This window comes from Triticum dicoccoides, chromosome 3B (assembly GCF_002162155.2).
Source record: "Triticum dicoccoides isolate Atlit2015 ecotype Zavitan chromosome 3B, WEW_v2.0, whole genome shotgun sequence".
In the NCBI taxonomy this organism is placed as follows: domain Eukaryota; kingdom Viridiplantae; phylum Streptophyta; class Magnoliopsida; order Poales; family Poaceae; genus Triticum; species Triticum dicoccoides.
In genome coordinates this window covers 754148729-754163783 of record NC_041385.1, presented here as the reverse complement: position 1 = coordinate 754163783, position 15055 = coordinate 754148729, and the positions used below count along the sequence as shown (strand labels likewise).

The following is a 15055-nucleotide window of genomic DNA, read 5'->3' as shown; positions in this document are numbered from 1 at the left end:
TAACTGAGGAAATGAAAGGGTTGAGGAAATAGAACCAGTTGGCTTGGTGAAGACAATGATTTGGTAGACTAGTTCCAACTGCTGTGACAGTTATACGTCTAGTTGGAGCGGCTGAGTATTTAAACTCGAGGACACACAATCCCGGACACACAATCCTCACCGTATTCTCCTTGAGCTAAGATCACACGGACCTCGCCCAATAGTAGTGGTAAGTCTTCATAGGTGACTTCCAAACCTTCACAGACTTGGTCACTCGGCAATCCACAATTCCTCTTGGATGCTCAGACCATGACGCCTAACCGTCTGGAGGATACGTAGTCCTCAAAGGTAACAAGTGTCAGTTCCACACAGGAAAAATCTCTTTAGTGGTGCTCAATCACTTTGGGGTTTGTAGGTTTGGGTTTGGGATTTGGGTTTTCCTCACTTGATGATTTTCGCTCAAAGTCCTCAGAGGATGGGATGCTCTCAAATGACAAGTGTCAGTTTCTCTCGGAGCAGCCAACCAGCTAGTGGTTGTAGGGGGCGGCTATTTATAGCCTAGGGAGCAACCTGACATGATAAGACATAAATGCCCTTGGCAGATATGACCGTTAGGTGGTAGGATATTTTGGAACAGCTGGTGCGCGGCTCAACAACGGTCGGATATTTGAGGTTCAAATTCCTCAAGGCTATCCTGTACCTCACTGTGTAGGCAATTCGCACTGGCGAATTCCTAACTCAATCATAACAAATTACTCAGAGACCAGAAGATCTTCGTCTCTATCACTGAAGAAATTGACTAAGCTGATATGAGATTTCCAATGGCTTCACTCGAAGGATTGGGTAGGTGTAGGATTTTGAGATGAGCATCACTTGGAAATCTGTTTCCTTAGTATTACCTCGACCCCCTTTAACAGTACGTTGTTTCCTATGACTCAAGAAGAAGAAAATGAAACTGTGAAAACAAAAGTCTTCACGCTTCAGATTCCTCGCATGAATATCGAAGTCTTCATGGTCACACCAATTTCTTCACTTTCAAAATCTTCAGGAGAACCAAAGTCTTCAGCCGAAGACATTCATTTTTAGGGGTTGACTTTTACTGTAAATATCAAACTCCTCATTGACTTATACAACCTGTGTACACTTACAAACATATTAGTCCCTTAACCTATAAGTCTTCAATACACCAAAATTAGTAAGGGGCACTAGATGCACTTACACCAACACTGAACATGAAACCAGGAGACACCACCCCTAACACATGACACCCACTACTACTGGACAAGATTGTAGGCGAGTCGCCTCGAGAAACCGCTGCTCCCTATGGTACCAAACACACCAAACCATCTCCGGAAGGGGCCGCCTCACCGTTGAGGCTGCCCCATCGCCCCATGCCGTGAAGCACCGCTCCTACCAAGAGATAGTAAGGACCGAGAACGGAGACCACAAGGACACGCCCATAAGATAGGAGAACACCGAACCACCACTTCATAGAGTTAAAGACGCGACACACAGGGGAGAAGCAAACCTACACCGCAGGCCATCTGCAACCGAGAGAGGCCGAGGCTCCATGACGGCGCCCTCAAGAAGGTGATGATGCCTAACGCCACCACCGTCGAGTCCGAGAGGATGGACAAGGGTTTTCACCCCAGAGCCCTGGCACCATGCAGGAACCCACAACAACGCCCCCCAAGAGAGAAGCGATACCAGTGCAGAGCACAAAGCTTTAGCTCAAGCCTACACAAGAACCACCAGCTGACTCAAAGTTACCGACCCACCCCCAAAGAGATGGTCGGGGCTAAGAGGAGATGCCACCACCGTTGCCATGCTGCCCGCCGCAGACCCAACCGTGTAGACTCACCACCCAGGGCCGCCGCCCCGGCATCCAAGATGAACCCCCCAACACTAGAGAAACACCAGGATGACCAAGAACTAGGCACTAGGGAACAAACTACAACAGAGCAAAACCGCTGTCAGCCGGGCCGGACATCCACAATGTCGGTCCACGCGTTGGGAACCCCACCTGGGTCGATGGTGTGAATCACTGGGGCCAACCGACATCATGGCCAGAGCAGCCCTCGAAGATGGCCCGCCGGAGTGGCGAGCCTCCACGGGTCGGAATCTATCCAGCCTATGAGGCCCGTGGCAACCTAACCCTAGGTCTGCACTTCATCAGCCACCAAGAGCCCTGCACGCCCTCCCGGTTGTCACCGTCCATAGCCCAGCCCCAGTGCCCCTACTCCGAGACGGCAAGGAGAGGTGCGACACGCCGCCACCTAAGCCAAAGCACTAGATAGAGGCCACGGCACCGTCAAGGGAAGGATGCGGCAGATCTGGCGCTTGCCCAAGCACGAGCACGCCCAGGCTCGCTTCCGCAACACCACCACGTGAGTCGTTGTCGTTCGCTGTCGCCACCAGTTTGATATTATTCCTTCCATTTAAAATTTAAAATAGATATTTTAGATTTGTTTCCGGTCAAACTTTTTTAATATTGTTTTTTTAGGTTTTCTCTTTCCCTCTTCCGTTCAGGGCAGTTAGGGCATTCCGAGTTGCGTGAAGTCAAAACTCACAACAAAAGACTACCTCAACTCTAAGTTTGATGCATGAATGGACAAGATCACACGCATGTTTGACAAGTATAACACATCTACATCTTTGTCCTAATCAAGACTCTATGCAAGTTCAAATGCTTCTAAGCATCCATCACATGCAAATTCACACCGGTGTCGACATCACAACCGGTAAGAAGAACAAGAGCAAAATTGTTCTCCACAACCTCACTGTGGTAGTGGATTAGAAAACCGCATACTAGATCATGAGCAGTGACAATGACAAGATTGAGAGGAAGGAGCCTACGAGTGAGACCATCAAGAAGAGGAATATCATACCCACATCGAGAAAAAGAAGTTCGTTCGTCAAGAACAAGCGAATCAAGTGCATGAAGCTCTTCGTGCCCAACAAATCTATATGAAGAATATGAACGACAAGTATGGGATGAAATACAAGAAGCACATGATGCAAGACAAGAAGAAGAGGTGACTCGGGACGATGAGCTCAACTCTAACAATGAAGTGGGATCCCATCTGGATCTGATCTCCAGCCAACGCTCCCCCTACCTTATGCACCAATTGTCGGTACAAGATCCTGACAGTAATCATGATGGGGATGTGCACGTAGCAAGATGCACAAATGGAATTCACACGAGGCAATTTACTGAGGTTTGGCCCTCATGGTGGAGTGTACAATGGTGATAGGGTTTGGTGTATTACGAGGTCGACATATCGGAGACATAATGGGCACATATCATCAACACCACCCAAGCCGAGCATCAGAAATGAATCAGGTCGATCACCATGCTCATCTCTTGGGAGCTATGGCTGGAGCGGAACCGCATGGTTTTCTAGAGGAAGATCGCCGAGCCCTGGGTCATCCTCCAGGCAGTGCGGGGATCCTTGGAGGCATGGAGATTGGTGGGAGCAAAATGCTTGCAGCACCCCTTTGGGGATCCAATGTGAGAGATCACCCAAGCGTGGCCCAAGGGGCCCTGTTTTTCCCTTCTCTCTGTTGTTTCTCCTCAAACCGCGACAGTGGTCTTGTAAATACTGCTCCCTACCCTCATAATATAATCGCCAGCAATTGCTGGTCGCTTCAAAATATTACGGGGCAGTAGCCTTGTACGAGAGCTAGGGTTTGGTGCACAATGGTGAGATCGCAAGGATCACATAAGTATGAGACGAGTTGTGAGAAGACCCTGCCTTGCCTTATATATGGAAGCAAGGTTAGGGTTTACCTAATAATGGGGTTGATTATGATCTAGTCTATCCTCGCTAGATACTCCTAGATCGTCTGGCAATGTAGTCTTGTCCTACCACTAGATCTCCTATGCTGAAACATGAACAAAGAAAGTTATGAGTGTATCTTAGGAACGAACCCAGGGTTGCTCTCGCAAAAAGATTGCACAAAAGAAAACCAGAAAGCTTAATTCCAGGCAAGCAACTTCTGGTCCATGGGTCGGTGAACGAATGGGTTTTGAGAAATAGAGAACATGGACTCGATTGAACAAAGGTGGCACCAGAATGAATAACCCACTTGTTTCAGGCAAGAATGAATGAGAATGATCGACTTGAGTTACCGGGCTACCTCCACTGCTCGACTCGAGATTCTGCTTCTGTTTTCTCTTGTTTTTTATTTATTAGCTTTTCACCCAAGTCGCTGATGCACCATGGTGTGTGCCAGTAGCCAGGTCATGCACCTGGCTCGCCCAATGGCCCGATGGACCAACACTTGGCCTGCTTGTACACCCAGGGGCATGGCATCATGGATATGTTAGTTCTAGTTGGAACCATATTTTAGTTCTGGTTGTGAGCACAAATTGCGCTTAAAATTTATTTTTCAAAACCTATTAACATAGGTTCATGTTTTAATATCTTGATGAGAGGAACACAACAGTGAAAACGGTTCATAATTTTACCGCGTGGTTTAAAACATATTTCATTTTAAAAACCAGATCTAAAAACACAAAAGCCACTCATCCCTCCGGTGTGTGTGTGTGGGGGAGAAATCTGACTAAAACTACTAGGTTACCACAACTGATGCACAGTTCGTGCGTTACTTGTCATCACCAGGGTAGTTTTTTGTAACTTTTGTAAGGGATGCCCCTTAACTACTTATTTTTTTTGAAATTGTGTGCTCTCACATTAATTTCACTCATCATTTCTAAGTACACGTTGACATTTTTCCAAATACACATTGAACATTTTTCCTAAATATATGTTGAACCTATTTCATATACATCACTCATCATTTTGAAATTTTAATGTATTATAACAATTCTTTTAAATGTCACAAACATTTTTTATATGTCATGACCACTTTCTTAAAGCTTTGAGAAAACATTTATTTAATAAATATTTTTGATAAATTTCATGAAGAATTTTTAAACGTGTGAACATTTTTGGTGAATGAGACAAACTTTTTTAAAAGTTATAAACATTTCCATAAATGCATGAATATTTTATTGAGATTGCAACAGCAATTTAATTTTTTCATGAATTGTTTTCCGAGTGCATGGAACATTTGAAATATTCATGAAACTTTGTTAAAATACATGAACACCTTTTTGGACTGCATGAGCATTTGTTTAAAATTACATAAAAATTTAGCATGCTTTACCCAAAATGCACTACTATTATTTATAAATAGATAAATAATAAACAATAAATAATAAACAGTGGAAATACGAAATAAGCTCTTTGATACACTTGTATTTTTTTTAACTCACATGCACAGTGGCGAGTCATCAAGGAAAAAAAGACGTTGGGCCACTTCGCGCGTGAGCGAGCCCTCCCACCTGCTCGCTAGGAGCGAGTTATAACGGACCCCCGTTCTTCTCCTTCCTCCTCCCCTCTCCTCCCGCCCCCCAATTCGCCGGCTCCCCCGAGACCAACGAATCCAAGAACTCGAAAAGCCCTCCGCCCGCTGGTGGTCCCTCCCTCCTCCCCACCCCCGCCGGCCGCCGGCCGACGGCCTCCGCCGCAGCATGGAGAGCACCGCCTCGGTGCTAGACCGCGCCTCCTCCGCCGCGGCCCGGGCTGCGGCGGAGGCGGGCCACCTCTCCTCCATCCATCTCGTCTGGGTGGCGGGGCTGGTGGTCCGCGCCCTCGAGCGGTGCGCATTTCTTGATCGCGCCAGGGAGCTTCAAGAAGCTATCGATGTTCTTGCTGGCGCGGACCTGCAGACCATGGCGAACGCCGCGGGCATGGTGAGCAGCGCCGCCGCCAGGGCGGCTTTAGAGGCGGAGATTCAGGAAGAGGGCCTTGCAGATACCTGTCGGAATTTGGAGGTGGCGGCGCGTGAGCTAAGCTTGGCGGTGGCGGTGGCGGCGGCGGCCGATTCAAAGGCCAGAGAAGAGAGTACTTGCCAATGGGCATACTGGATCAAGAAGGACAGGAGGAACGCAGATGAGCTCGACGACGGCGTCCTAAGGCAAGCGCTTCTTCAGCATAAGGCCTGGCCGTCGTCCAAGAAGGCCTCCACTGTACTTGCTGGAGCGCCCGAACCAGAGGTACGGTGTGTGCTTGATTGTTCTTCCTGCAAGAAAGTAAAGCGATTTTTTGTTCAATATAATGAAATGTGTTGCCACGATCTTCCCTTCACATCAGTTATCCCAAGTTTCATATAATTTCTAGAGTTCCCTATCTGAATTTCCCCTCTTTGTCGAAAAATCTGAATTTCCCCTGACGTTGGTGTATCTGAATTTCCCCTGACGTTGGTGTGCAGGAGAACCTGGGCGAGTTTCTTGGCTATCCTCTGTTCGGATCCTTGACCTTACTGCCTTACCTCGACCCTGCGGGAGTCGCACTGAAGAATCTGAAGGGCAATGGCCCGACGATTTTGCATTTTGTCTTCTCTGTGGTTTGGATGGCAGTTAGTCTAGGTGTTCCTTGCAGGCAATGCAGGGACACTGCATTAATGCAAATCTTTGCTGATGTCGCGAGCTGCATTGGCATGGCTGGTATTACGGCCCTTGTCATTTGGTATAGCTGCCTGCTGATAGCACCAGGCACATCAATCGTCTCATACATCATTATGGCCGTCGCTTACCTTCTACACTTTTTTGCCTGGGCCTGGGTAAAATTTTAAACTTCTCGCTTCTCCTATATTTTATTATCATCTTATTTGTATTTGCTGACAGCCTTTTGTTCATATGAATGTTGCAGGTTCGCAGATGGATCCGATGGGGAGCGTAGTGTTGTAGCCTTGGTACATGATTATTGATTTGTTGTTCACTGTGGAATAGGCAATTATGGCAGATTACTGAACATATGACCATAGTTAAAGCAATGGAGTCTCACTGTACAGTGCATGTAACAGTTTGTTCTACTTTTGAGAAAGTACATTCCAGGTTCAGCCGTAGACTGAGTTTTGAAATGAAGATACTATCATTCTGAAGAAGTTCTTTTCTTCTAGTAATGCAGTTATTTTTCCTTTTATCTTTTCTGGTGCCAATGTTAGGAAGTTACTTCTGAGTAGCTCGGTTAATGCACTAGTGCCTTTTCAATCTATGCCAAAATGATGGTATGACGTCGGTGCTGTAGTTCAATAGTGCAAAGGTTCGGTTTGGGTGTTATTGCCTGCAGAATGATCTGCTCTGGATGGTGGCCTTTTTCAGGTACTGGAGTTGTTTGTTTGAATTTCTTACCCGAATATAGTGCAAATGTTGATGTTGGTGTTCTTATTGCCTGCAATGTGATCTGCTCTAGGTGGTGTAGCCATTTGACACGGGTTATTAGCTGTGAATCTACTCATACTTGTCTTAGATGTAAGTTGTAAGTTTTCCGATTCCTTAACCAGTCGTAACATTTAATTAAATATCCCTGTTAGCTATTCATTGCAACAACTGCACCAAAATTGGGTGTTTTGTTTGCGCTGTCAGTTAATCAGAACGCACTCTCAGAAGTGAGTGATATAGTGATATCTGAATGTGTCTTTTGGCCTGTTGAAATACAGAAAAACTATATATTTGGTCATGGTCTGAAAAACAAGCTTTCGTGTTCAAGAGACCTTCTGGGTTTCGAAATTTGGTTTATTTGTTATGCAACTTGTATTTGATTTATCAAAATTTGGGGTCTCGTGTAGGTGTGTGAACGAGAGCTACTGCGAAATTCAGATCCAGAGCACCAACCTTTTTATTTGACAAAGCAGCAAGCACTGCTTGCATATATTTAGGTCGAAAAAAAAACAGAAGTTGCTGTGATGCTATCCTGTAATATGCAGAAGTTGTTTGTGCTTTTATACGATCATCTTATTTGTCGGTGTAGTGATTATGCATTTATGCTGGCTGGACGTAGACTATTGCCAAGGCCAATGACATAGTTTGCTGCATAATAAGATACACAGTTGTTTTATTACAACAAGACATGTTTTCTTTCAACATGCATATATAATCTATAATGATGTGTACAAGAGCCCAAACTGCATCTTGTCTCATGTTACATTCCCCTCATGCATTTTGTTGCCATGGCTCATGTCAGCACTATTTAAGATCTCTTTATATGGCGAATGTAAGAATTGGCAGAACCTTGTGTCGCTTCAGTAGAGAAAATACGGTACCTTCTGCCTTTATTTTATTTTTTGAAAATACAGTACCTTTTGAATGATGATTGATAGAGTCGAAATCCCGGCATTTTCTAAATGGAGTCTGCTGAAACGCAGCATTCGACAGTGCTGAAGGTTATGGTCTCTGATTCGGATTATTTCTTTCATACTAGTGGGAGTAATTTGATTAGTCATGGACCTTGTGATATTGCGCCTTTTCTTTTTAGAGCATATATTGTGTTTAAAGACGCCATGGTAGTGAATAAATGTAAACAATTCCATGCTCTGACAAGCAACAACCAAAGTGCATGTTTTGAAATGTACCGGGTTTCCAGTTCAGCCGTGTACTGAGTTTTGAAATGAAGATAGTATCATGTTTCTTAATTCCTGTTTCCATTTTCCAGGTAGCTCTTGTTTGGTCTAATCCATCCATATTTTAGCCATATTACAATATTGTGAAATGCCATATGATCTCTTGCTGTAACAAATATGTGCTACCGTGTTGGCTGCTGCAAGTTAGGTATCCTTGCTTTGGTGCGATTAATACCAGTCCTTAATTGATTTTCTTGAGATAGTTTTTGTTTAGCAAGAAAGGAGGGCTTACTGCAAATATGAAATATTGAGCACATCCTTCAGGCTAGCCAGTAGGTTGGAGGGAAAAGGAAGTTAGTTTGTGCACTGCAATTTAATGTTCAAGATTATTGTGCAGTCAAGTTTATTTTCCTGTTCCTGTATCAATCTCATCTGCACATTCCATTTTGTTTTTCACCCTACTCAGGATTTACTTCCTGCATGGCATACAATTTTTGAGTAATAAAGTGCAAGAAAATTCATGGGTAACTTTATTTAAAACAGGGACTCAACAAGTAATATATGGAGAACCTCCTGAGAGAATACATATAAAAATGAAATAAATCAGTCCTGAAAGTAATTTTCCCTTTTCCCCATTGAGGTGTGGAAAGGTCTCGGGGACATAGCGATAGTATGGCTAACCAAGCTTTTCAACCTCATTTTTCGGGCAAACAAGATGCCAGAAGAATGGAGACAGAGTATATTAGTACCAATCTTCAAGAACAAGGGGGATGTTCAGAGTTGTACTAATTACCGTGGAATTAAGCTGATGAGCCATACAATGAAGCTATGGGAGAGAGTCATTGAGCACCGCTTAAGAAGAATGACAAGCGTGACCAAAAATCAGTTTGGTTTCATGCCTGGGAGGTCGACCATGGAAGCCATTTTCTTGGTACGACAACTTATGGAGAGATATAGGGAGCATAAGAAGGACTTGCATATGGTGTTCATTGACTTGGAGAAGGCCTATGATAAGATACCGCGGAATGTCATGTGGTGGGCCTTGGAGAAACACAAAGTCCCAGCAAAGTACATTACCCTCATCAAGGACATGTACAATAATGTTGTGACAAGTGTTCGAACAAGTGATGTCGACACCGATGACTTCCCGATTAAGATAGGACTGCATCAGGGGTCAGCTTTGAGCCCTTATCTTTTTGCATTGGTGATGGATGAGGTCACAAGGGGTATACAAGGAGATATCCCATGGTGTATGCTCTTTGCGGATGATGTGGTGCTAGTTGACGATAGTCGGACGGGGGTAAATAGGAAGTTAGAGTTATGGAGACAAACCTTGAAATCGAAAGGGTTTAGGCTTAGTAGAACTAAAACCGAGTACATGATGTGCGGTTTCAGTACTACTAGCTGTGAGGAGGAGGAGGTTAGCCTTGATGGCCAGGTGGTACCTCGGAAGGACACCTTTCGGTATTTGGGGTCAATGTTGCAGGAGGATGGGGGTATTGATGAAGATGTGAACCATCGAGTCAAAGCCGGATGGATGAAGTGGCGCCAAGCTTCTGGCATTCTCTGTGACAAGAGAGTGCCACAAAAGCTAAAAGGCAAGTTCCACAGGACGGCGGTTCGACCCGCAATGTTGTATGGCGCGGAGTGTTGGCCTACTAAAAGGCGACATGTTCAACAGTTAGGTGTGGCGGAGATGCGTATGTTGAGATGGATGTGTGGCCACACGAGGAAGGATCGAGTCCGGAATGATGATATACGAGATAGAGTTGGGGTAGCACCAATTGAGGAGAAGCTTGTCCAACATCGTTTGAGATGGTTTGGGCATATTCAGCGCAGGCCTCCAGAAGCTCCAGTGCATAGCGGACGGCTAAAGCGTGCGGAGAATGTCAAGAGAGGGCGGGGTCGACCGATTTTGACATGGGAGGAGTCCGTTAAGAGAGACCTGAAGGATTGGAGTATCGACAAAGAGCTAGCTATGGACAGGGGTGCGTGGAAGCTTGCTATCCATGTGCCAGAGCCATGAGTTGGTTGCGAGATCTTATGGGTTTCACCTCTAGCCTACCCCAACTTGTTTGGGACTAAAGGCTTTGTTGTTGTTGTTGTTGGTGAACATTAAAAAGAAGGGAAAAAGAGTAGTGAAGAAAGCTTAGAGTATGCGGAGTAGCGAAGAAAAAGAGTAGAGTTAGTTATGACCCATAATTTTTAGGTGGGAAAATGCTTTGGAAAGTAAAATGTATTATAGTTCAACAATTCTAAAGAAGTTCTTTTCTTTTAGTTATGCAGTTGTTTTTCCCTTTATTTTTTCTGGTGCCAATGTTTGCAAGTTGCTTCTGAGTTGCTCGGTTAATGCACTGGTGCTTTTTCCATACATGCCAAAATGCTGGTATGATGTTGGTGCTGATTTTAAATCTATGTCAGATAAGTTTTTTTTAGGTGTATGTCAGATAAGTTCTGTTAACCTATCAATAGTGTGAGAATGATCTGCTCTGGATGGTGGCCTTTTTCTGGTACTGGGGTCGTTTGTTAAAATTTCTTACCCGGATTATTTGGCTTTGTCGTGTAAAGGTTGATGTTGGTGTTCTTATTGTCTGTAGTGTGATCTTCTCTAGGTGGTGTAGCCATTTGACACGGGTTATTAGCTGTGAATCTACTCATGCTTGCCTTAGTTGTAAGTTGTAACCTTTCCGATTCCACAACCAGTAGTAACATTTAATTTACGTTATATTCATATATTCTTGTTAGCTATTCACTGCAACAACTGCACAAACAATTGGTTGTCTTGTTTGCGATGTCAGTTAATCAGAATGCACTCTCAGAGGTGTGTGATATACTGACATCTGAATGTGTCCATTGGCCTGTAGAATACAGAAAAACTACTGTATATATTTGGTCATGGTCTGAAAAACAAGCTCTCGTGTTCAAGAGCCCTTCTGGGTTTCAAAATTTGGTTTATCAGTGCTGCAACTTGTATTTGGTTTATCAAAAGTTGGGGTCTCGCGTAGGTGTGTGAACGAACGAGACCACCATGATGCACATTCCGTCTTGCATTTTGTTGCCATGCCTCATGTCAACACTATTTAAGATCTCTTTATATGGCGAATATAAAAATTGGCGGAACCAGCGTCGCTTGAATAGAGAAAATACGGTACCTTCCTCTCTCTTTTTTTTTTTTTTTTGAAAATACGGCACCTTCTGAACGATGATGGATAGAGTGGAAATCCAGGCATTTTCGAAATGCAGTTTGCTGAAACGCAGAATTCAACAGCGCTGAAGGTTATGGTCTCTGATTCGGATTATTTCTTTCATACTTATTGTGCCTTTCCTTTTTAGAGTATATATAGTGTTTAATTAAAGAATATATAAAGGTGCCATGGTAGTGAATAAATGTAAACAATTCCATGCTCTGACAAGCAACCACCAACATAATGGCGTACCAACAGCACTCAATCTATTATAGGCACGAGCCATGTAAAGTTGTGAACACACAAATAGCTAATAAGTTGTTCCTCAACAGTTGATATTTCTGACCTGCAAACTGCTGCCTGAAAGAAGACCAAGAAGAAGAGTACTCGCTCTAGTGATCTAAACGCTTTTATATTTCTTTACAGAGAAAGAGGAAGTGATTAACAAACTTTCACTTGTCCTAGGGAGATCCTGCCTAGCTAATCCTCCAAGCTAGCAAGCAAACAAGAAGCCAAGTTTGGATATGGAGTAGTCTTGAGTACAGAGGTAGCCGGATGGGATGAAGCAGAGAGCCACAAACACACACGCCCCCATGTCAATGGGATCCTGCAGCTCGGGCAGGTGGTACTTGTACTTGAGCACCAACACGTAGATCAGAATCGCCAGGCCCAGCACGGCCGTAGCGCACTGCAATTGAAAAAGGCAATTCAGCATTCAATTCGATACTTGTATTTTTTAGATAGAGAAAAAGAAAGATAGATAGATAGATGGTGGTGATTTACGGAGTGTACCCTGGTGATGATCCCAAGGTGGTGCGCATATCGTCCGCGCTGGATCAGAGCAGGCCAGTTGAGCAGCTCGGCGTGGCCTTCCTCCATCTGCCGGAGCAGGAGGCTCCGCCGCCGGTTCTCCCGCTGGATTTCCTGCTGGTACAGGTAGTGCATCATGGTGCCTGCCGGTGAGGGGAGCGGACCGGAGCAGAGCAGATCTGCCGGCGGGGAAACTACCGGTACCAGAGGCAGAGGCAGAGGAGGCGGCGTTTCAATCTGATTTTATCTTTCTTTTTTTTGAACACAAATCTGATTTTATCTTAGTAAAATGCTTCGGTGGCGTCGTGCCGGGACCGGACTGGATCTCCCGGTAATTGTGAAGGGGGCAGCCCACGAGTAACGATAATATGTAGTAGCATCTCCGATAGAAGATGTACACGTAAAAATACCTAACTTTTGCATATTTGAAACCCAAAAACACTAATCCAGTAGATGATGTAGGTGAAAAAAAATTACATCTCCGCCTCACAAAGATGTAAACTATAATACTTCGCGGTGCAAATTTGCATCTCCAACTCCAGGAAATGTAAAAACGTGGCCGCTCGTCAACTACCCAACTCCCACTTCCTTTCTCTTCCCCTTCCCCAAATCTTCATCCTCGCGCCGCTCGGCCGCCACCCAAATCAGCGCGCCGCCGCGGATCCACCTCCGCCTCACCGCCCGCTTTCGATTTCCTCCCACTTTCGGCCGCCGCCCGCCATCGTACGGCGCTAATTGGGTCGTCGCCGCCCCGGCTCCGCCCTGACCCCGCCAGGCCGCCACGTCTCCGCCCTAACCCTCCTCTCCGTCCGACACCATCCACCCCTACCCTGTCGTCGCTGCCACGGATCCATCGCGCTCCGCCCGACCCCGCCGCATCCGCCCCAACCCTGCCGTCGCCGCCACGGATCCATCGCACCGCGCCGCCCCGTCGCTGCACCGCGCCGCCTCGCCATGTGGTCGAGGAAGACCCCGAGGGGCAATACGGGCTTCTTCGCCGTGAGGGCGAAGCCCTCCGGCAACGTCGGGGTCGAATTCTCCGACGTTGGCCATCGCTTTTGGCTCGGCATGTACCCCACCGCCCACGATGGCGCGCGTGCTTACGACGTGGCGGTGTGGCGTGTCGGGAGGCCGAAGAAGGGCCTCAACTTCCTTGAGATCGGGACCCAGGCGGATGCGGAGTTGCTCGTGTTGGGGGGCATTCACTTGAAGGGGATCAAGACGAAGAAGAAGAGGCCCGCCATTGTCGTTAGTCCTGGCCAGAGCGACGTGGCGGCGATGGCGAGGTTCGCACGTGAGCATTCGGAGTATGTGCAGGCCAAGCAGGAGTTCTGGTGAAAGCGCGACATCGAGAAGAAGAAGAAGAAGAAGAAGAAGAAGAAGAAGAAGAAGAAGAAGAAGAAGAAGAAGAAGAAGAAGAACGAGGATGTCCCCTTGACGGTGATCCTTGTCGACTCCTCCGAGGAGGACTGGGGCGACTCCGAGGAGGAGGACGAGGGTTGTGATGTCCCAGTCAAGGATGATTTCTGGGAGCAGTTCGAGAACTCCGCTGATGAGTAGTAGTTTTATCTTCGAAGTAGTTTAAGTAGATGTAGTTCGAACTCGTAGTAGTAGTAGTAGTAGTAGTAGATGTAGTAGTAGTAGCAGCAGCAGCAGCAGATGTAGTAGTAGTAGTAGTAGTAGTAGTAGTAGTAGTAGTAGTAGTAGTAGTAGTAGTAGTAGTAGTAGTATAGTAGAAGTAGATGAATTAATGTAGTACCTCGAACTAGTAGTAGTTGAGTTTGCTATGTTTTTATTAATTAGAACTATGTTTAATTATGTTTGAAATGAAATAGTAGTTGACTTTTCTATGTTTGAAGTATAGGTTTCAAATGAAATAGTAGTTGAAGTATAGTTTTACATCTCCATTTGCATCTTCTATTGGAGTTGCTTTTTTATATCTCCGTTTTGCATAATCTGTTGGAGTTGGCATTTTTTGGAGATGCAAAAAGCACTTTTTGAAGATGTAAATTTTTACATCTCTAAATTTGCATCTTCTATTGGAGATGCTCTATTTTTATGGATGAAAGGATCGATATGGTTGACTAGAGGGGGGGGGGTGAATAGGCAACTAACAATTTTAAGCTTTTCTTTACCAAATTAAACTTTGCAACAAAATAGGTTGTCTAGATGTGCAACTAGGTGAGCAACCTATATGATGCAATAACAACTAGCACACAATCAAGCAAGGATGTAACAACAAGTAGGCTTGCAAAAGTAAGGGCACGAATTAACCAAGAGTGGAGCCGGTGGAGACGAGGATGTGTTACCGGAGTTCCTTCCTTTTAAAGGGAAGTACGTCTCCGTTGGAGCGGTGTGGAGGCACAATGCTCCCCAAGAAGCCACTAGGGCCACCGTATTCTCCTCACGCCCTCACACAATGCGAGATGCCGTGATTTCACTATTGGTGCCCTTGAAGGCGGCGACCGAACCTTTACAAGCAAGGTTGGGGCAAACTCCACAACAACCGGAGGCACCCAACAACAACAACAACACCACGAAGCTTCACCACAATGGAGTATGGCTTCGAGGTGACCTCAACCGTCTAGGGTGCTCAACACCCAAGAGTAACAAGATTCGCAAGGGATAAGTGGGGGGAATCAAATTTCTCTTGGTGGAAGTGTAGATCTGAG

General features: G+C 45.5%; 2 protein-coding genes across 2 annotated transcripts; one reads left to right on the top strand and one right to left on the bottom strand.

Annotated features, from left to right (window-relative positions):
- The first annotated feature begins 5518 nt into the window (after positions 1-5518).
- On the top strand, positions 5519-6877 carry LOC119279911. Its single transcript, XM_037560975.1, has 3 exons — positions 5519-6043; positions 6259-6609; positions 6699-6877. The coding sequence occupies exons 1-3, from the start codon at positions 5519-5521 to the stop codon at positions 6726-6728; spliced, it is 906 nt and encodes a 301-aa protein (XP_037416872.1). The 3' UTR covers positions 6729-6877.
- A 4960-nt stretch (positions 6878-11837) lies between these two features.
- On the bottom strand, positions 11838-12604 carry LOC119282037. The gene is made up of 2 exons (XM_037562401.1): positions 12366-12604; positions 11838-12261 (listed from the first exon to the last, which is right to left on the bottom strand). Exons 1-2 carry the CDS (start codon positions 12519-12521, stop codon positions 12067-12069), a joined length of 351 nt encoding a protein of 116 aa, XP_037418298.1. The 5' UTR covers positions 12522-12604; the 3' UTR covers positions 11838-12066.
- Between the last annotated feature and the right edge of the window lie 2451 nt (positions 12605-15055).